The sequence below is a fragment of the Kwoniella dejecticola genome, chromosome 5 (assembly GCF_000512565.2).
Source record: "Kwoniella dejecticola CBS 10117 chromosome 5, complete sequence".
Lineage (NCBI taxonomy): Eukaryota > Fungi > Basidiomycota > Tremellomycetes > Tremellales > Cryptococcaceae > Kwoniella > Kwoniella dejecticola.
In genome coordinates, this window is record NC_089305.1 from 1,760,403 (window position 1) to 1,787,305 (window position 26,903).

General features: G+C 47.6%; 12 protein-coding genes and 1 non-coding gene across 13 annotated transcripts; 6 read left to right on the forward strand and 7 right to left on the reverse strand.

Annotated features, from left to right (window-relative positions):
* Nucleotides 1–48: 48 nt before the first annotated feature.
* On the reverse strand, nt 49–1,058 carry I303_104751 (uncharacterized protein; the record flags this gene model as incomplete). The annotated part of the gene is made up of 3 exons (XM_065969029.1): nt 49–434; nt 486–580; nt 718–1,058. The coding sequence occupies 3 exons, from the start codon at nt 1,056–1,058 to the stop codon at nt 49–51; spliced, it is 822 nt and encodes a 273-aa protein (XP_065825101.1).
* Nucleotides 1,059–1,456: 398 nt separating this feature from the next.
* On the forward strand, nt 1,457–2,714 carry I303_104752 (uncharacterized protein; the record flags this gene model as incomplete). Its single annotated transcript, XM_018407574.2, has 4 exons — nt 1,457–1,501; nt 1,620–1,999; nt 2,419–2,514; nt 2,624–2,714. The coding sequence occupies 4 exons, from the start codon at nt 1,457–1,459 to the stop codon at nt 2,712–2,714; spliced, it is 612 nt and encodes a 203-aa protein (XP_018262785.2).
* Nucleotides 2,715–2,983: 269 nt separating this feature from the next.
* On the reverse strand, nt 2,984–5,644 carry I303_104753 (eukaryotic translation initiation factor 3 subunit L; the record flags this gene model as incomplete). The annotated part of the gene is made up of 10 exons (XM_018407573.1): nt 2,984–3,161; nt 3,232–3,290; nt 3,361–3,757; nt 3,843–3,979; nt 4,045–4,253; nt 4,401–4,769; nt 4,839–4,935; nt 4,998–5,026; nt 5,093–5,243; nt 5,426–5,644. The coding sequence occupies 10 exons, from the start codon at nt 5,642–5,644 to the stop codon at nt 2,984–2,986; spliced, it is 1,845 nt and encodes a 614-aa protein (XP_018262784.1).
* A 507-nt stretch (nt 5,645–6,151) lies between these two features.
* I303_104754 (uncharacterized protein) lies at nt 6,152–8,274 on the forward strand (the record flags this gene model as incomplete). Its single annotated transcript, XM_018407572.1, has 6 exons — nt 6,152–6,916; nt 6,982–7,204; nt 7,269–7,553; nt 7,623–7,907; nt 7,991–8,091; nt 8,191–8,274. The coding sequence occupies 6 exons, from the start codon at nt 6,152–6,154 to the stop codon at nt 8,272–8,274; spliced, it is 1,743 nt and encodes a 580-aa protein (XP_018262783.1).
* A 383-nt stretch (nt 8,275–8,657) lies between these two features.
* On the reverse strand, nt 8,658–11,076 carry I303_104755 (uncharacterized protein; the record flags this gene model as incomplete). Its single annotated transcript, XM_018407571.2, has 14 exons — nt 8,658–8,726; nt 8,840–8,950; nt 9,080–9,099; nt 9,188–9,304; nt 9,423–9,638; nt 9,772–9,798; nt 9,876–9,931; nt 9,997–10,059; nt 10,122–10,137; nt 10,230–10,447; nt 10,587–10,763; nt 10,836–10,852; nt 10,923–10,948; nt 11,025–11,076. 14 exons carry the CDS (start codon nt 11,074–11,076, stop codon nt 8,658–8,660), a joined length of 1,185 nt encoding a protein of 394 aa, XP_018262782.2.
* Nucleotides 11,077–11,848: 772 nt separating this feature from the next.
* On the forward strand, nt 11,849–13,323 carry I303_104756 (Ras-like protein; the record flags this gene model as incomplete). The annotated part of the gene is made up of 10 exons (XM_018407569.1): nt 11,849–11,857; nt 11,933–11,978; nt 12,248–12,291; nt 12,356–12,366; nt 12,444–12,460; nt 12,520–12,633; nt 12,702–12,784; nt 12,847–12,928; nt 12,986–13,104; nt 13,198–13,323. The coding sequence occupies 10 exons, from the start codon at nt 11,849–11,851 to the stop codon at nt 13,321–13,323; spliced, it is 651 nt and encodes a 216-aa protein (XP_018262780.1).
* Nucleotides 13,324–13,950: 627 nt separating this feature from the next.
* I303_104757 (uncharacterized protein) lies at nt 13,951–14,599 on the forward strand (the record flags this gene model as incomplete). Its single annotated transcript, XM_018407568.1, has 2 exons — nt 13,951–14,143; nt 14,361–14,599. The coding sequence occupies 2 exons, from the start codon at nt 13,951–13,953 to the stop codon at nt 14,597–14,599; spliced, it is 432 nt and encodes a 143-aa protein (XP_018262779.1).
* Nucleotides 14,600–15,104: 505 nt separating this feature from the next.
* I303_104758 (uncharacterized protein) lies at nt 15,105–16,160 on the reverse strand (the record flags this gene model as incomplete). The annotated part of the gene is made up of 2 exons (XM_018407567.1): nt 15,105–16,030; nt 16,139–16,160. The coding sequence occupies 2 exons, from the start codon at nt 16,158–16,160 to the stop codon at nt 15,105–15,107; spliced, it is 948 nt and encodes a 315-aa protein (XP_018262778.1).
* Nucleotides 16,161–17,080: 920 nt separating this feature from the next.
* On the reverse strand, nt 17,081–18,488 carry I303_104759 (uncharacterized protein; the record flags this gene model as incomplete). The annotated part of the gene is made up of 6 exons (XM_065969030.1): nt 17,081–17,244; nt 17,339–17,430; nt 17,511–17,678; nt 17,849–18,078; nt 18,175–18,265; nt 18,433–18,488. The coding sequence occupies 6 exons, from the start codon at nt 18,486–18,488 to the stop codon at nt 17,081–17,083; spliced, it is 801 nt and encodes a 266-aa protein (XP_065825102.1).
* A 901-nt stretch (nt 18,489–19,389) lies between these two features.
* On the forward strand, nt 19,390–19,504 carry I303_104760. The gene has a single exon (XR_001936504.2). It is a non-coding gene; the product is annotated as a 5S ribosomal RNA (ribosomal RNA).
* A 375-nt stretch (nt 19,505–19,879) lies between these two features.
* I303_104761 (uncharacterized protein) lies at nt 19,880–21,825 on the forward strand (the record flags this gene model as incomplete). Its single annotated transcript, XM_018407565.1, has 5 exons — nt 19,880–20,687; nt 20,804–21,115; nt 21,213–21,280; nt 21,349–21,383; nt 21,528–21,825. The coding sequence occupies 5 exons, from the start codon at nt 19,880–19,882 to the stop codon at nt 21,823–21,825; spliced, it is 1,521 nt and encodes a 506-aa protein (XP_018262776.1).
* Nucleotides 21,826–22,274: 449 nt separating this feature from the next.
* On the reverse strand, nt 22,275–24,163 carry I303_104762 (uncharacterized protein; the record flags this gene model as incomplete). The annotated part of the gene is made up of 5 exons (XM_018407564.1): nt 22,275–22,703; nt 22,792–22,935; nt 23,007–23,716; nt 23,793–23,913; nt 23,996–24,163. 5 exons carry the CDS (start codon nt 24,161–24,163, stop codon nt 22,275–22,277), a joined length of 1,572 nt encoding a protein of 523 aa, XP_018262775.1.
* Nucleotides 24,164–24,912: 749 nt separating this feature from the next.
* On the reverse strand, nt 24,913–26,746 carry I303_104763 (uncharacterized protein; the record flags this gene model as incomplete). The annotated part of the gene is made up of 7 exons (XM_018407563.1): nt 24,913–24,981; nt 25,057–25,129; nt 25,229–25,304; nt 25,415–25,594; nt 25,728–26,448; nt 26,561–26,641; nt 26,717–26,746. 7 exons carry the CDS (start codon nt 26,744–26,746, stop codon nt 24,913–24,915), a joined length of 1,230 nt encoding a protein of 409 aa, XP_018262774.1.
* Between the last annotated feature and the right edge of the window lie 157 nt (nt 26,747–26,903).

A 26,903-nucleotide genomic window follows, 5' to 3' on the forward strand; every position in this document is an offset into this window, starting at 1 on the left:
TGAGTACTGAATTGAGTGAGAGTGACGTGTATGAATCGCCGTGGTGATTTATACGTTTTGCGCTTCAGAACCAAGTCCGAGTTCAGACGGTCCTGGATAACTCTCGAACAGAGCTAACCTGGTTCTCTCCTTCTTAGGTCTCTTCTCCGCTCGTCTTTTATTCAAATGCAACCTCTCCAGATTAGTGCTCAACACGGGCCTTCTTTCTGCCCATTCCCAAATATCTCTCTCCGTTCTGAGGACTTTCCCACTTTCGAATCCCCTCTGTCTCTCTTCTTCCTGTCGTGCAGCCTTGTTCGCTGTGTATTCTGCGTGGAGTTGGCCGGGGGAAACGCCGTCGATGAGTCGTTGCCAGTGCGATGGGAAATCCCATTTTGGGGTGGAGAGGTTGGATTGTCTAGCTTCGGAAAGGCGCCATGCGAAGGATTGTTTCCCTGCGCCTGAGCTTGAGCCTGAGTTGGATCTTGAGCTTGAAGATCCACTACCGCTTCCGGATGAAGATGCGGCAGAGGAGGGTTGCGCTGTTTTAGATAAGAGAGCTTGAGATTGAAGAGTCGCCAGTACGCGGGATTTCAGATATCTACAAATGAGGTCAAGTCAAGTGATCAGTCTGTGTCTCAGTCCTGTGGATCTGCTTGGTCATGATACATAGAAAGGAAGTCTCTGGCTTGAGATGAGTGCGTGTAAACTCCGACTCCGACTGGATTTCGGACTCACGAGGTAGATACAAATGGATGATCTGGGGGAATCACATTGACCCCCTTTGCCTTTCGTGTGTTACTACCACTACTACCACTTGCTCTGCCTTTCCCTTTCCCTTTCGAACTCGCAATCGTACTACTCTCCGCTGTCGTTGTAGTAGCCGAAGTTGAGGTAGAAGACGAGGAAGTCGACGCTTGAGACGAGGAGGGGTCGTAAGATGGATTATCGACTTGATATAGACGTATGGCCTCTTTGACTATTTCCTTGGTTGATAGTCCGCCAGGGGGGGCGGCTTGCAGGATCTCGCGGACTAGGCGGAAAGCTTTTGGTAGAGGTGATGAGGCGGGAAGGGACATCGTGCGCGCGATGAGAGTCAAGGTGAAAGATTGTGTCAAGTGTGCCTATGGGTTAGATGGAAATTCAGAAATTCAAGATGTACACAGTATGATCTCCAACTTTTGATTTCTGGTCTGGTCGATGCGAAGCAATGAGCTGTGCGGTATGGTGGGAAAAAGTAATTCCGTGAATTCACCGTTGGATGTGGCGCTTGAATTTCGATCTCAGATTCAGCTTCAGCTTCTTTGACTTTTCGAATGAATTGTACCTGTCATCTGTTCTGTCGTCTTTGGCCTCAAGAAAACATACATACATACAACAGTCTCGACAGCACTCTTCGGGCAGCGAACTATCCAACATACCTGTACACGCGCTCGACACCCATTCGAAGAAAACAAAATAAAGACGTTCAGCCAAAATGCACTTACTAGGCCACAATCTCCCAGACCACAAACCTCTCAAGGTGAGTCCGCACTCTATCCCCACGTCAATTTCATCCAAGTATCGTATCAAACACTCCTGTCATAATCAGTCAACGATGGGACGACTTGAGCTGAATCCATCTATGCTCTGAAACCCAGATCGCCCTCCTGACATTCTACGGCCTCTCTCACCCTCTCGCATCCCGTCTCCTCGCCCGACTATCCATCCACTCCGAAGCCTTAGTCTCGGATCTGACGGAACCCCAATTAACCTCTTTATCAGCCTACCTCTCTTCTCCCTCGACCACAGCTAGACCCTCGACTTACACACTCTCGCCGCCTGGTGGTAAAGACTTGTCACCTCCAGGTAACAAAGTGATCTTCCCCTCAGGCGCACAAAAAGGAAAAGGAAAAGTTCAAACTCAAAATCAAAATCAAGAAGATTCGTTAAATGAGCTATTGCTTGAGACGGAAGCGAGGAGGAGCATGCAGGCTGATATTGCGCATCTGAGGATGGTCGGGACGTATCGTGGGAAAAGGTGAGTCGGTGAATAATTGAGCAAGTCAGCGAGTGAGCAATCGAGCGAGTGGGCGAGTTTGAATTGAAACAGAGTGGAAGTCGGACACGAGGGGTCGTTGGGATGGCGAAAGTGCGAAAGTACTGTTGGGCGATGGCGATGGTGATGGCGAAAGTGCGAAAGTGCGAAAGTGATATCGGACAACGACTTGAGTGGCGGCGATGGTCATGGCGATGGTCATGGCGATGGTCATGGTGATTGTGCGAGTTGAAGCGCTGCTCAGACCATTTTGGGCGTGGGCGGGTAATGTGGTTGTCATATGAGGAGGATATGATCATATGATCAGGTGTAAACGTAGAACCACAACTTCGGATTCGATTTAGTATCGATGCTAAATTGAGATAGATAGAGAGCTGACTCGCATTCGAACAACCGTTCAGACACGCAGCAGGATATCCCGTGCGAGGACAACGGACCCAGACCAACGCCTCGTCAGCTAAGAAACATAATCGAGTGGAACGACGGGGATTTGCCTCGTGAGTGATAACCCTGTCTCTGATCCCATCCTAAATCTCCTATTTGTTTTTGTGTTCAACGTATCATGTCAATCGGAAGCTGATATATCTCATTGCCTTCATGATACAGTTCCGCGCTTCGTCCTTCGTTCTCGTTCGGCACTACAGAGATCCCATCCCCGCCTTCCCGCATATTGAGGGAATTGTCTCGCATAGCGTAATGTACTGTAGGAAAAAGAAATTATGCATTACTTGCACCATACTTCACTGTCCATGCCCATCTCCTCAAAGGCCGCACGACCGATGCCTCCTGAGGGATTTGAGAGAACGGATACGTGTATATCTTCGGAGAAATGCTAATTGTGATGCATGTGGAGCATGAGAAGCATGATCTATGATGCCTGTATACCTGTGTACCTGTATACCCTCTACCTGGTACACTACATCGCCTCTCCTCTCCTCTTCCCTTGCAATTCGATCCACCACCTCTCTATTGCGCAGCAGTGACGACTCGCGCTCGCTTGGGTTGCCAAGCTCCTCCCTTCTTAAGTTCATTCTTATCTTGCGGTGCTCCTGCTCCCGTTGTTGGGCCTGTGGTGGGTTTACGTTGGATAGGTAGAGGGGACGCTTTGATAGTGTTGAATACTCTTTGAGCGTGTTCGGCATTTCTGCGAGCGTGAAGGAAGGCACGGTCAGCTGTTATCACCAAGAAGACTTGTCTTTGTCGAGGAAGCTTACCTTATAAAGAATCCTGCGAAACGCCTGTGCGAAGTAGTCTCCTCGACATGGACCATCGACTGAGCAATAAATGGAGGAATCAGCGTTCAATGCTCAACTAAACAGATCAATCGCACAAAGCTCGCTCACCCCATCAATCGTGAAATCGAGGTTATTCGTCACGATCCTCTCTCCATCTAACAACTTATCCTGAGCCTGTCCCTTAGCATACGTCCTCGACGCAGCTTTAAGTACCATGAGTTGCTGCAGAACTTCCTCTTCGTCGCCTTCATCTTGCGAGAAGGTGACTAATTTCGAAGCGTCGATGGAAGTGTACAATTTCAATAGTTGCCTGACGTTCGAGACACCCTTGACGGCGACGACATCAGAGATGAACAGGTCCAAGAATCGCTGTGTAGCGTCTATAGGTGGGTTGGCGAGGTACGCTTCGAGCGCAGAGGGGTCTTCGTATGGCGGTGGGTTGACGTTCAGGTATTTCGGTGAGGCGGAAAGGAATAGATCTTTGAATGTTTCGATGGCTTCATCACTGTCACGAGTTACGTTGATCAGCCAAAATGCAATGTATAGTTTCTCATAGTATTGACGCCTTGGCGCAATGAAGGCGGACTCACCCTCCTCGTTGTAAGATTGATAATTGGTCGGCGTAGTGCTCCTTGACGATACTCATGATACTCTCATCGGAAGGACCGGGAGAGAGCGTCGTGCAGATAGCAAGGAGAGCGTACATCCTCTCACATTGCTTGGCGATCTGTGCATAATGAAAATTGTCAGTTTGCGGGTCTCAGCAGTAGGACGATTGGTAAGCCAACTCACGGAACCATATTGATATGACCTGGTGTGGTACTGCTTCATCCTGATGAAGAAAATCAACACCGAGATGAAAGTCTTGATAGCGTCCGGCCATCGTCCCAATGCCATATAGGCACATCCGACATGGTAGTAGGTGGTGACGTGACAAGCAGTGATTCGGGTCAAGAAGGCGCCTCCGGAAAGATCGACGTGCTCCATGGTTTGGAGGGCCACTACAGTTGGTAAGGTAAAGATAAACATTTGTCAGCATCCATGTTCATCTACCCGATATATGTTGGGTGTCGAATTGAAGTTGATTCTCAGGTCCAAGATCGCAAGGGGGAAATTCCCAAAAATTGGGGAGAGGAAGGAATACTCACAAGTTGGATCACCCAAAAGAACATGTACTCTCAACAGACAGATCAAAGAGAAGTAACCCAAATTCCTGTAAAGGGGTTTACTTCCGTAATCTCCAGCGATCTCAGCGACTTCCTCGGGCGATTTCCCTTCCTTCTCAGCCTTGAGTTGTTCGTTGATTTGCGATTTTTGTACTAGGGAGTACAAGACGTTGAGAACAGAGTAACACGACCAGATATGTTGAGCTTCTGCCAGAGCTTCCAGCTCCTCCTCGTTCTTGTTCTTGGGGTTCGCACGCCATGTGGCAAATGAGGAAAATTGGTAGACAAATTCATCTAACATGTCCCATAACCATTGAATAGGCAGATCGAGGGGGACCGGACCTTCGGAATCTACACCACAAATCCTTGCGTCAGTGCTTCACCCTTTCTGATTTTGGGGAAAGATGAATTCCAACGCACTCAGGAGGTAGTTGAAGAGTTCACAGATGTTTTCGTAAGATTGGAATCGGTCGTCGATGGTAGGTTGAAGTTTGGCGTAGACGTGTCGGAAGTAGAGCTGCAAACGCATAAAGTCAGCTAAATCGCCTTTTGATTAGTTGTTCTACATGATCCGCTCACTTCTCGGTAAAGAGTCAAGAATACTTGATCTGCACATTAGAGGTCAAGATTAGCTAAAGCACACTCTTCTTGTAGAACAGCACACAATTACTCACCATTGCCGACCAAAGGGCCGATCAATTCAGCTTCGGGCCACTCATTTTGCGAGTAATGAGCTTGAGTGAGCTTGTTCCATCCACTCTCGTACATATTGGTGATTGTTGGCAAGTCATTCTCGAGGATTGCTTGGTGAAAGAGGACAAGGAACTGCGAAGCGAGATTCACCAGGATTTAGCTATAACTCGATCCCGCTTGGATGCGACCTTTCACGTCTTAGCCTCCATATATTCTATACACATGAATATAGAATTCCTCCAATCTCTGCGACATCCGGTCGTGTGCCCCTTCACGCACTCAACCTAAAAGTACAGCTGAATATTCTTACTCACTCTCTTGACATCCTCCGGAACCTGCTCCAAAGCCTGCAGCTGCTCCTGTTCTTGCTCTGCAACCATCAGTTGTTGCTGAGCATATGCATGTTGCTCCAGCTCCTGTAATCTCCTGTATTCGTCGGCATCGGAATCGGGGTTATACGATTGGACGGGAACAGCTAAAGACGATAATAATTCGTCTTCGGCTGGTTCGTAGAAAGCTGTTGGATCGGCCATTTTTGCGGAATTTTTCGTTGCTTCAGGACGAAAGTATGGTTTTTCAGTTCGCAAGGACGATGACAGCGATGCGGGGCGGTCGATACGATGACCTTTTTGAATGGGCGAGCAAGGATCTTTAGCTATGATAACCCGACAAGGCATGAATTATGCGCCCACAAGAACAATGAACAAAAGTCTCCAACTGCTCAACCTCACCTCGCGAGGCGAAGAAGTATAAAACGCCGACTCTCTAGCGCTGTGGCACCTGGTGGACACGCCGACTGTCATCTTGCCACGTGCATCGGTGGGTACCGCTCTCGGTTATATCCGTGATGGTTGGTGATGATGAGAGATAAAGTAGTAACCGCCTATTGCGCAATAGATGCCCATACCTCATACGAGTTTATAACATCTGAAGACACCGCAGTCGCAATCAAACTTCAACATTCTGCTCAATTCGGACCTCCCCTCTGACTGACCTCGCATCTTCTTCCTCACATCGATCACATACCTCCAAAGCTCACCATGTCCGCGTCCGTCTCCGAGAAGGGAGAACAACTCCCTCTCGTCTCTCATCTGCCCGCACACAACCCTCCCAAACCTAAGAGCCGACACCGAACCGCGCTCAAGTACCTTGTGCCCATCTCACTCGTTATTCTATATTACTCGTTCATCTCTCCACTCTCTCTCAACTCTATCAGGCCTTACTCTCAAGGTGAATTGACAGACCGGCAAGCAGCAAAATGTCCACCTCAGCCCGCAACCCTTAATATCGGTCATGACTGGGATATCAACAACGATCACGAATACGCCGAACTAGCTACCAAACGTCTTCAGCGAGCCGTACAAATCAACACCGAATCATTCGATGATCTCCCTCTGAACGCTTCTGATCCTATCTTCGATAAACATTACCAGTTCGCGCATTATCTTTCGTACGAGTACTCCAAATTGTTCAAGGATCCGATCAAGTACGAAACCGTCAATGCCCATGGGCACCTCTTCACATGGGAAGGGAAGAACAAGAACCTCAAACCCATCTTATTGATGGCTCATACCGATACTGTACCCGTTTTACCCGCTACTCTCGATCAATGGACTTACCCGCCCTTCGAAGGTAAAGTCACTCATGATGCTACACCTTCCACCCCTGGCACTTGGATCTGGGGTCGAGGAGTGAGTGATTGTAAGAACACACTCTTAGGTATTTACGGAGCATTAGAACGACTGGTCACGGAGGGTTATGAACCTGAGAGAACTATAATCGTGGCCAACGGGTTCGATGAAGAGGTGAGCTGTCAGAAACCCGTTGATGGTGATAGTGATGAGCTGACGTTATCGGTCATTGAACGCAGATTGGTGGTATCCGAGGTGCAGGCTCCATCGCTGAGCTCCTGGAGAAACGATACGGCAAGAACAGTATCTCATTCCTGGTGGATGAGGGCTTCACCGGTATTTCGCACGAGTACGGCGCTACAATCGCTTCCTTCGGAATGGCTGAGAAGGGGTCCGTCAATGTCAATGTCAAGGTAGAGACGCTCGGTGGCCATTCGAGTGTACCCCCTCCTCATACAGCTAGTAAGTCATCCCCCTCAATCCCATCGAGCACGCAAGATTTTGACTCAAACGTTGTACGTTTTAGTCGGAATCATCTCTCTTCTCCTTGCCGAGCTGGAAGCACATCCATTCAAACCTTCTTTATCGCCCAAAGCACCTTTCTTGAAGAATCTCAACTGCTTGGCAGACTACGCTCCAGAATTCCCCAAATCAGTCAAACACGATATCAAAGACCCTCGAAAATGGGATAAGCTCGCTGTGGAGCTCGCTTCCAAAGATAGGGTGATCAACAGTTTCCTAGCCACAACGCAAGCTATCGACCTGATCAACGGCGGAGTCAAAGTCAACGCTCTACCTGAAGTCGTTGATGGTAAGCTTTCCTCCCACATCGTGTACACATACTCGTACCATCTGACCTGATTGTACGCTCTGTGAAAAGCCACCGTCAATTATAGGATCGCATTCACTTCTTCCGTCAACGAAACTATCGAACACGTTGCGCACGTCCTCAAGCCCTTAGCCAAGAAATTGGGATACTCCATTTCAGCCTTTGGGGAGAACCACGGTAATTCGACCTCGCACATCACGTTGAAAGTGCCAGGTGGGAAAGGGTTAGAACCCGCTCCCATCACTTCGGATAGGACGAAATCGTTCGCTTTACTTGGTGGAACGGCAAAAGCTGTGTTTGGTAATGATACCATCGCTGCTCCTTCGGGAATGTTTGGTGAGTCGAGGGTTAGCATCAATATTGATAAGATGAGGATTACAATACTGAGATGCTCAAATGCGTATATTCGCGTATTTCAGCCAACACGGATACCAAGTCATTCTGGAACCTCACGACTGACATATATCGGTTCACACCTACGTTGATCACTGAGAATCTTAATCAACATACTGTAGATGAGGTGAGCTTTGTCCGCTGCCCCGCTGCCCCTTTCTTGTTGTATATCAGATCAACCAATCTCTCGGTTCCGATGTTGATCTTGCTTTGTTAAATCTGGTAGCGAATCAGTCTTGAAGGCCATTTGAACGCTACGAGGTTCTTCTATAAATTGATTAGGAATTCCGAAGGTTTTGAAGCGGACTAGAATGGCGCATCTTGGTCTGGGTCTTGCACAATGAAGAGGTCGACAGGCAGACTCAGGACCAAGGGATGTAGTGAAAGGAAAAGAAGTATATACAAACCAAACACATGTCATCGTATGTATCATACCATGTATCATGTCTTATGTCTAGCTATCTGGATTACAGTGCACTAATCTCAAAGCTTGCGTCTCCATTATGCAGATCTCGGTCCTCATTAGGAGAAGGACTGCTGCAATATAGCTAGGAAATACATATCAATCGCATTTACACCTCTTGCTCCTATCAGTCTACTAAAACTGATTCATCGATCTTCGGTCCCTCAATCGAAAACACGGAAACAATGTCTCGCACCGGGCCCTGGGACTTTGCTTCTCATCCTCTGATCTTACTGCGTCCCATTGAGACCTGCTCTGGCCTGATAATTCTTCTCTCCTGCCAATCTTATTGCCCATGTCTATTGACCGAATAACATTCGTAAGTAAGAGTAAGTCTCACGCCTTGTAGAAATGGGACGCGGGTTGTAAGAGAAGTAGAAGTGGAAGTAACAGTAGGAAATTCTACACTTACAAATTCATATGTCTTGATTGAATCTTCATATGGCGAAAGAATCACCGAGGCGTCGGATTTACCGTCGATGACGTCGATGATAGCTTCGAATTCCGAGTAATAGCAGTCGTCCTGATCACCAGAAGCGTGATAGAATTGAATGGATCAGTGTCTGTTCCGTGTATTAGACTTCGACCCGAGATAGACTGGAAATTGTATTTGAAAATGGTAGTGAGCTGGGCGGGAAGAAGAAAAACTTACATTGGTGAACATCGTTCGGACTAGAGTATATGTACATATATCATGGGTCGTAAGCTATGTATCCCGCTATTGAGGTCTCCATCACACGTTTTAGAAAGCTGAACTCACCTTCTTCCAGATCCCCGGGCTTTCGTACGTATAATCTAGGTGAGACGCCATAAGGATCTACTAATCTGAATTTCCAACCATCGGCAATAACCATCAATTCGCAATCGTAGTCTCCCTCTGTATACATGAAAACGCCAATTGAAAAAAATGTGCATCAGCTCGATCCCGATTATGACGATTTCGTCCGTCGGCAGAGTGACGAGAGGACTGAGCAGAAGTAGGATCAGCCACTCACCATGAAGACAGACAGCATGTAACAAGCTGCCGGTAGCCCCGCCCTCGTATCTCCACGAAGCCGACGTCACCCTGGGTATCCTGTCCTCGGGCTTGACTAGACCCTTCTCGTCGAAGCGGAAAATGGATAATTCTCCGGCTTTGTCGGTGTGTTCTACTGTGTTGGTATGCACGGAGTCTAAGATGATTGGAGGCGTGAGGAATCTGGTCAAGTCGCCTGATGGTTCAAAGCGATTCATGAGTGAGTGATGAGTACGCTTTTGGAGATGACAGCAATACAGGAGGCTTTGGGTGGGATGATATCCAGAGGATACACGATGCTAGGGTGAGGTGAAGCAGAAACAACTCACAGATGTGCGTAGCTTGAGTGACAATCGCTATGAGACCGTACGTATATTAGCTTAGCTGGGAGGATAGGAGAAGCAGCTTGTTGAGGTGTTATGGGATGACTCACGTCCTGGTTCGCGGGATTTGCTCCAGTATCCATAGAAATCCTTAGCTGCGAAGTCACTACAAACCATTATCAATCAGCTGCAGCCTTGTCTATTGAGGGCGTTGCACTAGACTATACTCACTAAGCGAATAAATACGACGCCTGAGTATGCATAATCGTCAAGTTGTTCTCCTCAATCAAGCGTCTACATCCGCTTGCATCAGCTGAGATACTCTCCTACTTTGTTTCGCTTGTCTGGAAACTCACTTGATCTCTCTGGCAGCTGCACAAATAAAGGATGGACGTCAGTTTATTTCGCCTTGGCATTCTTACCCAGATGCACAGAGTCGGGGAGGGACAGCGACTTCAACATACCCTTGAGATATCTCAACATGTATCCTACACTTGTAACATTGCCATTCTCCTTCAGCTTTTTGCCTACAGCTTCGACATCGTTGAAATCCTCGACATCGCTAATCGGCTTTTCGATGGACAGCCCTATCTTCGGGAAATACTTGATGATTTCAAGCTCGTTATCATGTCCTGACTTGGTGGAGCCTCGCGAGTTCGCTTGGAATCCCAAGACTGCAAGACTGGATTCGGACAACGGGATTCAGGCAGTGCGAGGGAGCGGAGGGGATAGCAGGTGGTCAAAGGTATAATTCAATAGTTTCGTCAGTAAGATGTCGTACATATCTACGTTACATGACGAAGGGATTTACGCAGACTCACTGAGGGGTATCATCCCCTTGAAGACCCTCACCGGCCTCCTTGATACTTGTGAACACTCGTGTGTTTTCGTACCCGCTCTTTACATTCGCGTCGGCCCGCTTGATAGTCAAGACGTTGTTGGCTCTTTCGGCGTTCATGTCGATCAGACCGACCACGTTGAGTCGTTTGCCTAATTTCCTGTCCGGTCATTGTCAGCACTCGCCGCACATACATCATGGCATAAATCAGGATCAGGTGAGGTTGACATACTGCTCGAGCCTTCTAGACTACATAAGCAAATATCGGATTAGCTATACAAGGCCTAGGTATATGTATACATATAGGTAAATGACCAACATGGTTCCATGGCCCTTCGGTGGTACCTGTGGTACAAAATACGACATTGTTAGACACGTGTCACAGCCCCACGGACAAAGGGATATAATGGGAAGAACTCACCAAAGTTGATCGGGCCTGCACCAAGAAGTAAGACGTTGAATCTACCTGACATGGTGGTTGTAGTGGTCGGTGCTGATGGCGATGGTAATTTGGTATTATGGAGCGGGGTTTCGAATCAAATGAGTTGTGTATTTTGGATTTCGATGATCTGAGATCGATATTGAAAGATCACATCATCCTTCCCAAGCGAATGTGCCTTTATATACCCCGCATCTCACTTCTTATCGATAATAGTCGAGACACGATCACACAGTACCATGGTGGTACTGTGTGGTGTCAATTTTAGCGGGACATGTTCGGTCTTTTGTCTATGGTGAGAGATATCATTCATCATCATCCGACAAATCACCTTTAATTCTCCCTCATCACATCTTAAGCTTAATCCCACAGGATAAACGGATAATCATCCCCGCTCACACTCATATGCCACAACCCCAAGCTGAATGCCGTAACCTAAACCCGGGGACATCTGCCTGAATCACGTGACAAAACCAGCAGAATCAGATAACTTTAAGCGAGTTAACCATTTAGTGATGTTAAGAGTTAAGACAAAGACATCACGAAAGTCAATCAGTTAGTCAATCAATCAATCACTCAGACATCAATTCATCAACATTACTTTATCATACATTACCATACTTTCTATCTCATCTCATCATCCTCGTCACGTTAATCTGTACTTCTCAACACCGGAAAGATACAACCACTGTCATTTCTGTATCTCTGGAAGATACCCATCCCGAACCCACTACACATAAGTCAACGAACGGTCAATCATCCTTAGAATACCCCTGGCCCTGTAAACCGCTGATCAGGTTTCAGTCATGTCGAAAGTGAGTAGGACGCGTTGCAGCTACTCGACACTAGTGTAGTAGTCTTACAGCTGAGTGTCTCCTCTCCTATCTCAGGCTCAGTTCTTACGCGAGTATAAGCTGGTAGTTGTTGGCGGTGGTGGTAAGTCTGTCTGTTTTCGCCTTTGCATCTCGGACTACCGGTCTGTGCGTGTGAGATGCCTTTAAATGGGGATGGTACCACCGAATCACTCTCCTTGGACCTTACATCACTCTGTCAGCCCCTGTACGCCTCCCAGAGAACAGTAACGACGACAGCACTGGATTGAACATCCACACGAATACGCAAACGTTCACTCTCATGATTTCCCAATGAACCGCGCACGGTCCCCATTTTTCACCCAGATAGCTGACATGGCATGATTCTTGCAGGTGTCGGTAAATCAGCATTGACGATTCAATTCATCCAATCGCATGTAAGCGTGCATTTCTGTAGTCTTTTGAGAGCGCAAGCTGACCATTTCCCATTTTGTTCGATAGTTCGTTGACGAGTGAGTGAAGTGTTGAACTAGAAGCGTGCCGTGGCGTCATGAGGCTTGTGCTGATTTTAGACTATTACGGCGCGAAGATATGATCCTACAATTGGTCAGCTGCTTCGAGAATTGTCGCGTCATGAGCGAAATAAGCTGACATTTACGATGTAGAGGACTCGTACAGGAAACAATGCATAATCGATGAAGAGGTAGCTTTGCTTGATGTGCTGGATACGGCTGGACAAGAGGAATATGGAGCTATGCGAGAACAGTATATGAGAACCGGTGAGGTCTTAGCTGAGCTGATTTTTTCCGACATCATAGCGTTAGCTAATACGCTTATCCGCACATAGGGGAGGGATTTCTGCTGGTTTACTCTATCACTTCGCGGAGCTCGTTCGAAGAAGTATCGACCTTCCATCAACAAATCTTGAGAGTAAGTCAGCTGAGTTATAGGCTCAGAGAAGAGCGCAACAAGCTGACCGTCAGGGCATTTAGGTGAAAGACAAGGATTATTTCCCAGTCGTAGTGGTAGCCAACAAGTGTGATTTGGAGTACGAGAGACAAGTACAACCGCATGGTCAGTTGCCGCTTACTCGAAATGGTATCAAAGCTGACATATCCGGATCACGGACAGAGGGACGAGATCTTGCCAAGCGATTCAACGCCCAATGCATAGAGACTTCGGCCAAGCAACGTGTCAATGTCGATGAGGCGTTCATCGCTGTGGTCAGAGCTATCAGGAGGTATCAAAAGGTGAGTCTCCTATTTTTGACTCATCAGCTGTCCTTTTTGCTCCTTCATGTTCAATGAAAGGACATCGACAGCTGATCACGCAATTCCATATAGGAATCTGGTCCTCCCCAAGCGGTCGGAACACCCGGGAAATCAGCGACTGGCGGAGTAGGTGGACGAGCAGATGCGAAGGACGATCAAGTGGATAAAGGCTGTTGCGCGGGTTGTGTCGTGCTCTAGTCAAGCGCAGGTCCGGGTCCAAGCTCGGTACTTAATCCCCCAAAATATACCCCTTACGATGGATTGCTTTCGATTCTTAAAGGACCATTTCGTCAGACGTCCTTGTGCAAAGTAGTGGACATGTGGGCATACCCAATTGTGAATCAGAGGAGTACGTGGTGGAAGGATAAGGATGGATAGTTCATCTTGAGTACATTGTTATTGTTTTGTTTTGTTTTGTTCTGTTCTAGCATAATTATCTTTACCTTTTGTATATACAATTCTATAGGCTTTCTTAAGTTACTACGTGTTTTGCGAGGTACCCGAGTATACAGTCATGACCATGACCATGAATTGAGATGAAACAATATATCGGATGTTATCGTGGATGCGCTTCTCCTCTTTGCTCTGATAGTCAGTCAAGATGGGTACGAGTACAGCAATGAGATGTGTAAGTATCGACCCATCAAGCAAGGCAAGCCAAAAAGCCCAATGGAGTTGAGCGCGATAAGATTATAGATTAATTAGCGAATTAACCGAACCGATCACTTTTCAGAAACTGCTCGCAACTGACTTCATCTGATCAACTTGATTGATTCCCGTTATCAAACTGAGCAGGAAATACATCGAGAAAGCCCCCAGCTCACCATGTCACCTGCAACTTCAAGGTCCGTATTCCTAACGAGGCTCAAGCCAAGCTCAACCCATATACTCTTGCGGTCCAGAAATGTCAACGGTCGCTCGATACGGAGTCACGCAACTCAGCCAAACGGTCGCGGGAGTGGGAACCAGAACATGAGTGAGATGTTCAATAGACGGACAATGGTATCAGCATGGAACGGTGAGTGATTCGTGATTCGTGATTCGTCCCATATCATCTGCGCCGCACAAGGAGAGAAGAGTCGATCTTGTACGATTTCGCCTGATCGATCTCATGTCATGTCATGTCATGTCATGTCATCTCATCTCATTTCACTTCGTTCGTTTGATTGTTCGGCTAAGCTAAGCTGACAAAGGCGCTGAATTCGACATATACTCATACTCCTACACTTGTATAGCTCTCTCGCCTAATCAAAAGATGATCTTCGGCGGACTGGTAGCTATCGGAGCGTATTTCGAATATACCTTACTGGATAAGTATCTGTTACAGCCTGTCAAGAGTCGGAAAGAGGATGAGAAGAGGCTGAAGATGGAGCAAGAGCTGGGAATTGGTAGCGATGGCGGGAGTGATGGAGTTGGTGCGGATGGAGTTGGAGTTGGAGTAATGACGGGGGATGGAGGGAGAGCATTGAATTAGATTATGGGGAGGAGGGAGCACGAGTAAGTCATCTTATCTCTCTGAATCACTTGATCACTGGAGTATTAGATGGGATCACCATGACACGGACGATCCTCATCTAATCCTTCTGAGGCACCCAGCTGACCTGATCATTGTCTATTCTTGTAGCATTTGACGACAACGTCTATCACGTGCTCTTCTCAAAAGCTTCAGCATCGCCATCAACACCACCATCAGCAGCATATTCAGCATCACCATCAGCATCATCGGCATTATCACCACAATTGTCATATCACATCGATCTATGTCTGTATCGTAAAAATAGCATGCACCAGCGAAACATAAAATATCTGAGGCAAGCCCAAGACCGGATGTCCTATCTCATTATCGAGGAAACACATACAATACATTCATCTATCATTTATCAATCAATCACAACTCGTGTCAAATAGCAATATCATTCAGGCAGATCACTCTCTCCAGCCCAGACGACTTTCCCAATCTTCCCGCCCCACATATATACCTACTCGTCCCCAGGGTTGGTCTCAACATAATAACTAGGCAACAGATTACTACCCGTCGTACCCATCGTATTCGTCGCATACGCTCTTCTTCCTCCCCCGCCTTGATCATGCCCTCGTCCTGCGGTACTATGATACGTCCTCCTTGAACTTTTCCTCTCCACCAACTCCGGCCTGGACGGAGCTATAGCCGAGACATTCGTATTTATAGGCGGTACATATCGACCGTACGATCCTCCGTTATCGCCTCGTTGATCGACTTGATATTGATGTTGCTGTTGCTGCTGATGGTAAGGTGCTTCTCTTATTGGCTGTATACCTAATTTCCTCAATCCATCTTCGTATGTGACGACTACCAACTCATCATTCACTCCACCCTCTCTTTCCTTCTCTTTCTCCTTGTCATTTGAATTTGACAGGTCTCGATCTCGTTGCCATGGACTACTAATTGCCAGACCACCCTTCTTCAACTTATGCTGATATTGATGTTGATGTTGATATCGAACACTCCCACCCGATGTCGAGGGTGTGACTAACGATGTCTGGCCTGTAGATGGAGAAGACTGGATTGGAGTATTTCCGCGCATGTGGGTATGGATGTGCCGAGCTTTCGAGGACGGTGTACTCGCACTTGCACTTGCACTTGCACTGGCGAAATAAGGATCGAGGGTACTGGTATAATCGTAATTCATATATGGGTTATTCGGATCATGTCCATATCCTCCATACCCACCATATCCACCATTTCCACCATACCCTCCACCTAGGGTATGGCCTGCCTCGCGGGATTCGTGTATTGGTGTAGTTGATGCGGAAGAAGATGTACGACACCCACAGCCGCAACCACAGGAAGAAGAGAGCTTGTATATTGCATAAGAGATGATTAGGAGGACGGCGATTGAAGCTAGGGAGATAGCTGTGATTTCGACTGCCATTCGCCGCAGGGCAAGGGCATTGAGCGTCAGCTTCTGCATCGACGCAAATATGCTTACGTGCATGTGACCAGCTCAAGAAGAAGAAGGCTCAAAACACTCACTTGGCTGAAGTTTGAAAGTCATGTCGAATCGGGTACCCTATTCTATCCTATCCTGTCCTCTCCTACCTTCTGTGATAAATCTATTTCCCCTACTCTTAAAAATGAGTTCGCTCCGAGCAGTCTCCCTCTCGTAACCTGTGGTTCGACTCCAACACGCCTAGGAAGTTTCTGCAGGAATTATGATGATAAATGAATGCAGAATAAAGAATGAAGAATGACGCAGAAGATGAATGTCGTTAGTGGTGAGTTCGGTCGAACGATTAGCGAGGCGAGAACAACGGTTGACTCGACTTCCTCATCATGGGAACTTGGAACGGTTGCGACGCTAATGTGAACATATCGATAACTGTACCTACAACGATACAGTCCAGTACTTGCCGGGTTGTCCACTTCAAACAACCTTAGCAAGTATAGATCAAAGGAATTCTACAATTTGAAGAGGGAGATTAGTATAATGGGAAGGGGTCAATGTTCAAAGGATATCATATCTCTCTCTGGCAGTCTAGGACCACCGATCGATGTGAGTGGCACAGCTTTCTAGGGTTGTACGACCTAAATGCTGTATGGTGAGTAGGCTAGATCGGTCAATGGGGAGTAGTGAATTGTTAGTATAGTATAAAGGGGTCCTTCGGCAGAACAAAGGATCTTCCCAAACGAATGTCAGTATAAACTAGGATCTTTCAGAGCGTCGTATCACTCAACATCGTGAGTATTGTAGCTCGAATGGAGGACGATACATCCGATGTACTGATACTGTATTGATAGATCTAATGGAAACAAAGCTGATGCCAAACCGTGAATGTGGGTGAGAATTTAATATGACTACTTATCTGATTGTCCGTTTATATGGTATCTCCTTTCCTCCTTTCCTTATTATGCGCACCATAAGATACTATATCGTTCTAAGCCACATAAATCCGACTGCAATCGAGACGTTGTGCTTTACAAGACAGTAGCGGCGCCGACAATCAAGGCGCTCAACATACCCCCCATTACGCCGAACGTAGCGTACGGCACCGTCAGTTCGCCTGCTGATGAACCGCCACTGGCTGCAGGGGAAGATTGCGAAGTAGACGAAGTGGTGTTGGTACTATTCGGTGCGGTAGCTATAATGTCCATGAAAAGGAAATAATCAGTCAGTCAGCTAAAGAACTGTTCATCTGTAGTAGCTGTTGAGCTGCAAACGGAAAACGAACTCACAGCCGAAATCAGCACCGCATTGTTGGTTCAATGCTTGGCCGAAAGATGAAGTACCGATTGAAGAGTTGGCTTGTTTGGCTTCGTAGTAGATACTAAGCACGTTCGGGCGTGTACATTAGCATCGATCAGATCGAAATCAATAATTCAGGGACAGGAAGATCCGGGAACTCACCCTGATACACATCCCGTACAGAGCGCTCCCGATGAATAGACACTTTCAAGACCACTCAAGACGGACGAATCGCCAGAAAGGATCGAGGTGAGATAGCTGACGGTGATGCTTTGGCCCGTGGCGTTGGAGACGGTATTCAGAGCGTCGACCACGCAGAAATCGCTTGTCCTGTGCGAAAGAAAATCGGATAAGCGTCGGGCGGATGCATCAGCACAAAGTGTTATTGTGCGTTGAGGTTGGCAGATAATTTGGTTTGATTCGGTTTGGGCACGAGCATGAGCAGGTGCAGGTGAAGGTAGATGTCGATCGGCACGAGATAGAAGAACTCAGGTACTCACGTAGAATTCTTTGAACAACCCGCAGCGTAAATCTCATCGTAATTACCCAATAGGCCTACTAATCCTTGTATCTCAACGGCGTCGGTCCCACCGGCGGAGAAATCAGATTGACAGGCGCTGTTGACTGATGATTGTGCGGAAGAGAGGGTCGAATTTGAGCATGTTGGAGTAGAAGAGGAGCATAGAGAGGTGAGGTATGTATTTATGGTCGATGTGATTGAGTCGTTTGTCTAAGATCGAACAATAATGGATTCATGTAAGTGTACGGCATGTGCAGTCAATATCTACTGCTGTCAATGACGTGAGCAGGTAAGACTCGGACTCACTCCTCCGCTCAAGACTGGAAGTAGACTGGTCAATTGGAGACATGATCCAAGATCACCTAACGCTAAAGAGGCGAGTTGAGTCGTACATCCTCTGGATTGGAAGCAAAACAAATCGTCAATTTCGATTTTGAAAACGTTGGCAGAGGCTGATAGTCCTGGAGCTTACGATGACAATCTAAAAGAGGCGAAGGATCAGCGAATCTTCATCGGGATCTCAATTGATGTATGCGGACGATAGACCATTGTCATCAGACTCACGCAGCAGCATAGGAGGTCGAGGCGACGACAGCAATCAAAGCGGATCGAGCGTGCATTTTCGGTGGTGGTCACAGAGGTGGCGGGATTGTGTTATACCTCAAGATTGACGAACAAAGATGTGATCGTAAGTGTAAGTAGATCGGAGAAGTCGTTGCGACGCGATCAACTTATATTTTATACGATAGGTTACGTCTCTTCAGTTTTGTTGTTGATCAGACCTCTCGCAAGCATATGGACAAGACAACATCATCCAAAGCTGTGCTCATACGCTCATATGTTCAAATGCACAGTCAAAATCCGGTCGGTCGAAACACAGGTCGTAGTTTGAAAAGTTAAGATTTCCAGGGTAAGCTTATTACTTTATTGCGGAATGACGTCGCCCTGTTTCCCCTTCCCCTGTGCTTGGCCTTCGAGCCGCGGTTGAATCCAAAAACAGGAAATACAAAATAACATTTGCTGGGTTTGTTTCAGTCCGATCTCCGTGACAACTTGTAACAAGGGGTCTCCACAACCAGTCGAGTTTTCCAGTCAGTCACCGACCCCTTCAGTCATGCCGAAGCTCACGAGTATGACATGTACTCAAATCACGGACAGGCAAGACTAGACTCCATCTTTGCTGGAACAGAGTCGAACCAAAAGACGAGCCGCTGCTCTGCTGGCTCGGAAACGGTCAAATAAGTTATTGCATTTGAGGTGAATACCCTGCAGGAAGTTTGCTTTGGTGTTAGTGTTCATAGCTTGGCAACGCTTCTCCTGGACAGGACAACAGCAATGTTTGAACATATGTCTCTGTCTCCTCTGTTGATGAAGTTCCTTCCCTCGCGCGTCCAATTCTCTATGACTGCTGCGGGGAGCAGACGGGACCCGGTGCTTCCTGAGCTCAGATCGTCTCCTTTCTCAATAAATCCAAAAAAAAATGCCTTAATATATAAACGCACAATCCCTCCTTCTTTCATCTACGGCCATAGAATCCAGAAAGCACCGGGTCCCGTCTGCTCCCCGCAGTTAAGTTGGATATCGCTCGGTTAGTACCAAGGTGGGGGACCACTTGGGAATCCCGGGTGCTGTAGTTTTTGGTTTTTGCGTCTGCTTTGCATCGATAGATAGACACGAAGAAGATATTGGCATCTTCTGATCTCCATCGATTTTTCTTTTGGATTCTTGGGATAGTCACCTAGCCAAAGGACGGCGGGATCAGGGACGCTGTGTGAGTGTGTAGCGTGTGTGCATTGACATTTTTAGTGTTGTTTCATGAAACGTGTGGAGAGTGAATGATTTGATCGGCGTTCACCGATAACCGAACCGACGCGTCCCGGGTCTGTGCGGATGCTTGCTCTGCTCGAGTAGGCATATGTCGTGATTCACTGATCCTACTTGCTTATCTCCCTATCCACCATTGTGCATCCTCGTCTCCTCATCTTTGCCAATGCGTTCCGATCAGTGCACGATGTCGTCGCTCTTCGGGCTGCTAGCTATCCTGGGCACTGCTACCGCCGCCTCCATCCCTTCCGCTCCGCTCAACACCCTTCTCTTGTCTGCCTCAGCTCCATCTGCGGATCTTGCAGAGTGTCTCAAATCGTCATACTACGGCACTTATGGCGGCTCGTCTGCCTCTCAAGAACACATCTATTTACCCTCGGAAGAATGCTTGTCGGGTGAATCAGCTCTAGAAGGACTCACAGCTGGCTCTCTTGTCCCGCTCAACGTCGACACAAATGACGGCAGAATAGTATGGGTCGGACAAGCCGGTATCGATCCATCTCTATCCGTCGAGTCGCTTCAAGATACCTGGGAAAGTATCTCAAGCAAATCGCAAGAATCCCTATCCATTTTATTCGATTCTGACTCTCAGAAGATCCTATCAAGTTCCCCTAGACCGAAAGCTCAGGAGGCGATTCAGCTACTCCACCAGAACCCCACGTCGCTTCTTCTTCACGTACCGCACGCTTACCTGCCTACAATCGATACGTTCCTACCATCCCACCTGGTGCCCGTCGCTCTCCCTTCTGAGCCTCTACCAGCCATGTCATTGGCGGCCGGGTGGGAGCCTGTCCCAGCCCAGTCCGCCAAACACCTAGCGAACATCACTCAACATCTTAGATTCAGCCCGCAGATCGATAAGATCGTGTCGGACGGCATCGAGCTCAATCAGATCAGACGGGATGTCAGGTACTTGACGGGAGAAGCCCCGAGCGGGATCGAATCAAGACACAGCTTCACCCCCGGAGCCATCAAGGCTGCTCATTGGATCAAGGGTGAGTCATTCAATCATATCCCCTAACACTGTCTGCCTTCACGATCCACATTCTCCCGCTTGTGAATATACGCAGGATGTATGCGGCATCTGATTCCGATATCCTTTGAATCGCAGAGAAAGTAGAAGCGACAGGAGCCAACTGTACCCTTCGACCATTCCTCGAAGGTTTCTCACCAAACGTTATCTGCCATTACCCATCCTCGCTCAACTCGACCGAGCACGTCATCTTGTCCGCGCACTACGACTCGAGGGGATCGTTCGGGTCGACTAGAGCTCCAGGTGGGGATGACGATGGATCTGGAACAGGTCATCTCCTCGGCGTAGCCCATGCGATTGGTACTCAGGGTGTACGATTCGACAAACAAGTAGTCCTGGCGTTCTTCGCGGGCGAAGAACAGGGTCTACTGGGTAGTCATGCTTATGCTGGTCAGTTCATCTCGTACTCATCTTCTCTTCCTTGTCGGTTCAAGGAAAATCCGAGATTGAGATCGAGACTGAGATTGAATGATGTTGTTCGATACAGAAAACTTACACAAGACAAGCACTACTATCTTACTACAAGTCCAAGCTGATATGCTGGCCTACCACGCTGTGAGTAACATCCTGATAATTCTAACGAGCTTTCAGATTCGGCTGGCTGACGTATCATCTTCTTGAAGCCCGGCGAACCCCTTCAGATCGGGTTACCTGAGTCGTAAGTATCATCTTACATATCCTGCTCGTGCCCCTCAAGCTGTGCCACGCCACAATTCAACGAATCGAAGTGATCGCCAAAAAGCGTTCCTTTTCTCCAAGGCTAAGGTGAAACTCGAGCTGATGACCATTCATGAAATTGCAGGATCCATCTTCCCGAAGCTTCGTACCTGATAGGCAACCTATCCCAAATCTATTCTCCGGAATTAGTAGTAGGCAAAACGGCAGCCTGTTGCTCAGACCATCAATCCTTCATCTCGTACGGTTTCCCCGCCACGCAGGTGTTCGAGAGGAACGGCTGGATCGCCGATCCGTATTACCATAACTCCGGAGACCTCAGCCAGAGGGATGGGTACGATTTCGAACAGGTTGTCTCGATCGCTAAAGTCACCCTGGCGGGCTTGTTGACTGTTGCAGGGTACTCTGTGGGTGAAAGCGCTTAGATCAGATGATGTACTACACTGCAATGTAATGGAATGGGAAGCAAATGAACAAGAGGATATCTGATTGGATTAGACTCGTTGGTCTCCATCAAAAAGAAAGCATGGTAGACTTCGCACGGTGGAAAGATGGAAATCAGCGAGTACGATTGCAATGTCTTTGTAGGATATTGTGCTTGAATTCACAGTACAACGATGCAGATTGGGTTGTTACATTCAACATGATCCGTATGGTCCCGTGAGCCGCGGGTGAATCGTATAATAAAATATACCTCAAGGCTTTGTCTGCGTCTACAATTGACTCTAGCCATCTACTTCTACATCTATACCTGCAATCTACTTCTACAACAACATCCGCTTCCACAGAGGGCCGACCGACCATGACCACCCTTCAAACAACCACATCCTCCGACTCGATCATCGCTCTGTACCCTGCAACTCATACCGTAGACCTAAGCAGTCCCCTCCGCTTCCTTATTATAACCTTCTAAGACCATATCATTGATCCCCAGATCCTCGTTCTGCTCAAACGTCCTCTCGTACTCTTCGATCGTCATGTTTGGGTCCGCATCAGGCGCATACAGGTTCTGCAAATACGAGTTGGATACCGGATCATCAATGATCAACGTGAACGGTCTCGTAGCCGATATACAATCTTTCAAGCCTTTCAAGAAAGTCTCGAATTTCCTTTCGCCTTGTTGTCCCTCGTTATTGATTTGGCCAATACCGGAGGTGAGCGAGTCGCCCGTGCGGAATACCTTCGTAGATAATTCGGTATATATTTCGTTGAGGAGTCCCTCGAGGGTCGTGAATCGTCCACCGAGTGTTCCGGGCTGTAGATGGAGATCTATCTCGGGAATCTCGAGTCCTGCTGTGTCGGACTATTCAAATTCATCATTCAAATGTACCAGTCAGCCATCGGTGTAGTATACTCGGTGATGAGGGATCAGACAAGGAGGATAAACCCACCTTCAGCAAATCTCGACTGAGATCTTCCTCATCCTCCACCTTCAACGAGATTCTCTTCCCTTTATCGGCGATCGACCCACCCGACTTGACTTCGTTATCCCTATAACCACATGCAAAGCAGTTCGCAGCCATGATGATGATATCCTACGTCAAGCAAGGTACACCATCAACAGATGATCAAGCATTCCAGCTAATTGAGAATATGTGCAACTCACCTTGAAATAGGGTATGTTGACCTGTTGCATCCTAGTTTCCAGCTGGTGCCCACAGCTCGAACACGTCGAGGGGAAACTGAACACTTCTTCAGGAACCATTTCGCCCTCTTTCGCACGCTTAGCCTCGAACTCCTCTAGACTGCTGAGCTTGTGTTGTTCATCTAACGGCACTTCTCCACCTTCTTGAAGCTCGCCCTCGTCAGGTTTCGCCACTAGACCAAGCTGGACATTCTGGTCGAACGTCCTGTTGAATGCCCGCATATTCCACTGCGCGTCCGAGGGGGAATCTTTGAAAGAGAAGAACGAGTTTCCTGAAGGATCGTCCAAGACCATGGAGAAAGGTACAAATGGCTTTTCCTCGTGTTGCTGCGTTGGCGCTTCCGAAGGCTTTTTGACGTCTTCGTCATCGACACCAACTCCTCCATCATCTTCGTCTTCGATTTCCATATTTATCAGATCTCGTAATTTCTCTAACATCTCGTCAATCTTCTTACCCGTCTCGGGGTCCATGACCCTTCGTACCGGCTGAGAGATGTTCAAGTCTCGGACCGTATCTCGGATTATACCTTCCACAGTGTTGATCTGCCCTCGTCCGGGAGGAATAGTTAATTGCAGATCGGGTATAGAGAGTGTAGCGAAGTTCGATTTGACTAGTTGTCGATTAAGATCTTCCCGAGTGAGCAAGTGGACAGTGTATACAACTCCCTTGGCTGTGAGTGTTAAGAATTTGGACCATACAGTCAGCTGCGTTTTCTGGGTCCAGACTAAGCGGAAACCGCAGCTCACGCTGTATTTCACCGGCACTCTGAATTTCGGTATCTCGATGACCGCAATGCTCGCACCTGAAACTCGAAACCACGATCTCCTTGAAATACGGTATAGTAGTCAACAGCAATCGAGTAGTACCCTATTTCGACGAATGCATCCCAAACATCAGCTGAGACCGTTCTTTCGTTTCATTTGTGAAGGATCAGAGGAAGATGACTGACGTTCTCATGACACCTCATACACAGACTCTCAATCTCTTGCATCTCCCTCTCATCCGTTTCTCCATCTTCACCTGTCAAGGCGTCCGTCCTATCAGCCACATCTCCTAGCGTAGGGAAGAAGTTCTGCTTCTCTTCTCCGGTTCCGTTCGGTGTGGGAGCGGATGACATAGTAGCGAGAGGTATGTGGTTTCCGCGGGCTGTATTGATGCCGATGACAGGCATGAGAAGAATGAATCAGCTCAACTGTCCAGACGGGATCTAGAACAAATCAAACGTGAGAGGGACGGATGAGGGATCAGACACATTAGGCTAATAGTGGTTTCAAGGCTACTTTCTTTGAGTACTAAAGAGCTCAAACGCAAATTACATTGAACATCATAAAAGAGATCGGTGAGACGGGGAAGGGCTTTCTGACGATTGAGCTTGGGTAATCGTTGACTTACCAAATCTCTATGTCTATACAGATACTGTGTGTCGATGCTGCTCTCGACGTCTATTAATGTGTGAATATAGCAAACGAGAATAGTCGGGAGATAGCTGTCAGAGAGGAGAGAGAGACAGAGAGAGAATTGCATAGAGATATACAAGTTAGCAATAGAACCCAGCGTCATTTACCAACTTCTTTCAACTTTTTTGATCCCGCCGTCCACCTCCACTCTCGATTACTTAATCCCGGCCCATGTGGCAATCACTCTTGAAAATAAGGACTGGTGAAACACGGTTTCCTCGATGCATACAGCAGAACTCGAGCACACTAGAGTACAACAAGATGATGGAGGCAAGCAGTCAATGCAGTACTATGAGAAGCAGAAGCAGAAGCAGAGGCAATGTGATGACGGCCAGGCTATTTGATCATGGCGGCTGCGACTGACGGAATTTTGGGAATCCGCGATTCAAACCAGCTCGGAACCGGCAGCTTACACCTCGCCGTCCACCGGACGAGGCAAAGGAAATGATACTCTCAAATTGGCGGCATCTTGCAGCAGCTACATTTGCGCAACGAATGAATGATCAGCGGAGCTGTTAGTTTAAAACACCAGTTGGAATTCAGGTGAACATACCCTATCGACATCGAGTGGAGGTAAATCCAATAACATCAACTTGGCTTCTGACCCATCCAATTCTTCAAGCGTTCTGTACCGTGCAAATCAACCTAGCAGTCAGCTTGAATCAAGGATGCAAAAGTGAAATACCAAAAGCCGTTGGGTCAGGCTTAAGCGTGATTCTACTCACTCTTTACACGTAGCAAGTATCGCGACACACACGTAACAATGCAAAGCAAACATATCGTCCGATGCCAAGTATGCGTCTACCATTATGATCAATGAATGTCAGCTGGGGATACTTGTAGACATGAGATACACTGGATCCAAGTTTGCCTCGTGCTATTTTAAACAGAGTGATGATCGTGTCACTTACCCCATAATCTGAGGATGTCGCCCAGCCACATTTCCTTGGCTAGAAGCGTAGTCATCCAGCTCATGGCCACTTGAACGTAAGGCACTTGCTCGTCTTCGCAATACGAGTGCAGCTCCGGCAGGGCGATACGAAAAAGCGTCAAGAAGGATGCTAAGCGCGAAGGTATTGAGGGGAACGATTCTGTCATGTCATGTCACACATTGCGCATCAGCATATGCAGACGCGGATTAAGTTGAATGGTGAATTATGAATGAAAAGGGAAAACCGCGACATTTCCGAGTAGGTGCTTGCTTGTGATATCACGAGAACTCACTCAAGCGATTCGTCAACTTCTGAAATCCCAAGAAAATCCCCACCGGCCTGCTCAACACACATACGAACGGAGTGACCAAGTATATCCAATCGTTCTTCGAGTTACCCATCATACCCATATCTTCCATCTCCTCACCATTCGTAGCTGCAGGTTTCGTCAATGTGTATTCTACATTATAGTATTTACCGAGGACTTCTTCCAGGATCGAGAGATAATGGTGTCTTGACGGCGGCGAGCTCGGCGGGGGAGGTAGAATCCTGGATAATTGGGATCGGATAGTATTCAATTCGTCATCATGATGATGATGCGTATCATCATCCCCATAATCCGAGCCAATACCAGATAAAGACGACGAGAGGGCTAAAGATAAATTCGGTGGAGCTTGTTTCTCGGAAGAGTGGATCAAGGGCGAAGGATGTCCATTACTACTACTCCCGAGGGTGTTTTGTCTTGATCCTGAGGAGTATTTATCCCTCTCTCGTCCCTTCAAATGTTGGTTTTGAATCTGATTTTGCGAGGTCAAAGAAGTGATCAAGCCCGCATAAGTCTCATTCCGAAATCGTTTCGTATGATGACCCAGAGCAGTCTTCAGTAGACTTGCGGTCAGGTCTGAGGGCATTTCAGAAGGGAGGGCTTGATATGTCGTATTTAAAGATAAGAGCGAAGTGATTTCCGCTGTTTTGTCCTCCGATAGTACCTCTAAAAGGTATAGCCATACTTCCTAGTTCGATATTCGTCATTTCAGCTTGCGAACTTCCTTTCCTGCGCATGTCCCTACGAACCAAGGCTGAGGTGATCCGAAGCGGTATGAGATGTAATGTAGAGATGCTCACACCCCGGACTCTAGCTGCTACACCATGTCTCGCATGTTCCCTCAGCTTATCCACCTGGACATGCTGTTCGGCGTTCAAGAGCTATTGGCCAAAGTTGAGTTCAGTAAATGCACAATAGCACGTGTTTGCGAACGAATCGTTGGGATTTGTGCTCACCTCGACCCAATCTTGGAGATTTGTACTCATCTCATGGGTGATCTAAGTGACTGTCAGCCTGCTTCGTAGCCCTCGCATGGCTTCGCTTGGGGTATACAATACCTCGTTCGATTCACCTCTAGCCAAATGTGATGCAATGCTTGCTCAGGATCGCTTGTTGGGTTCCGTGATGCCGTACGTCACAGCG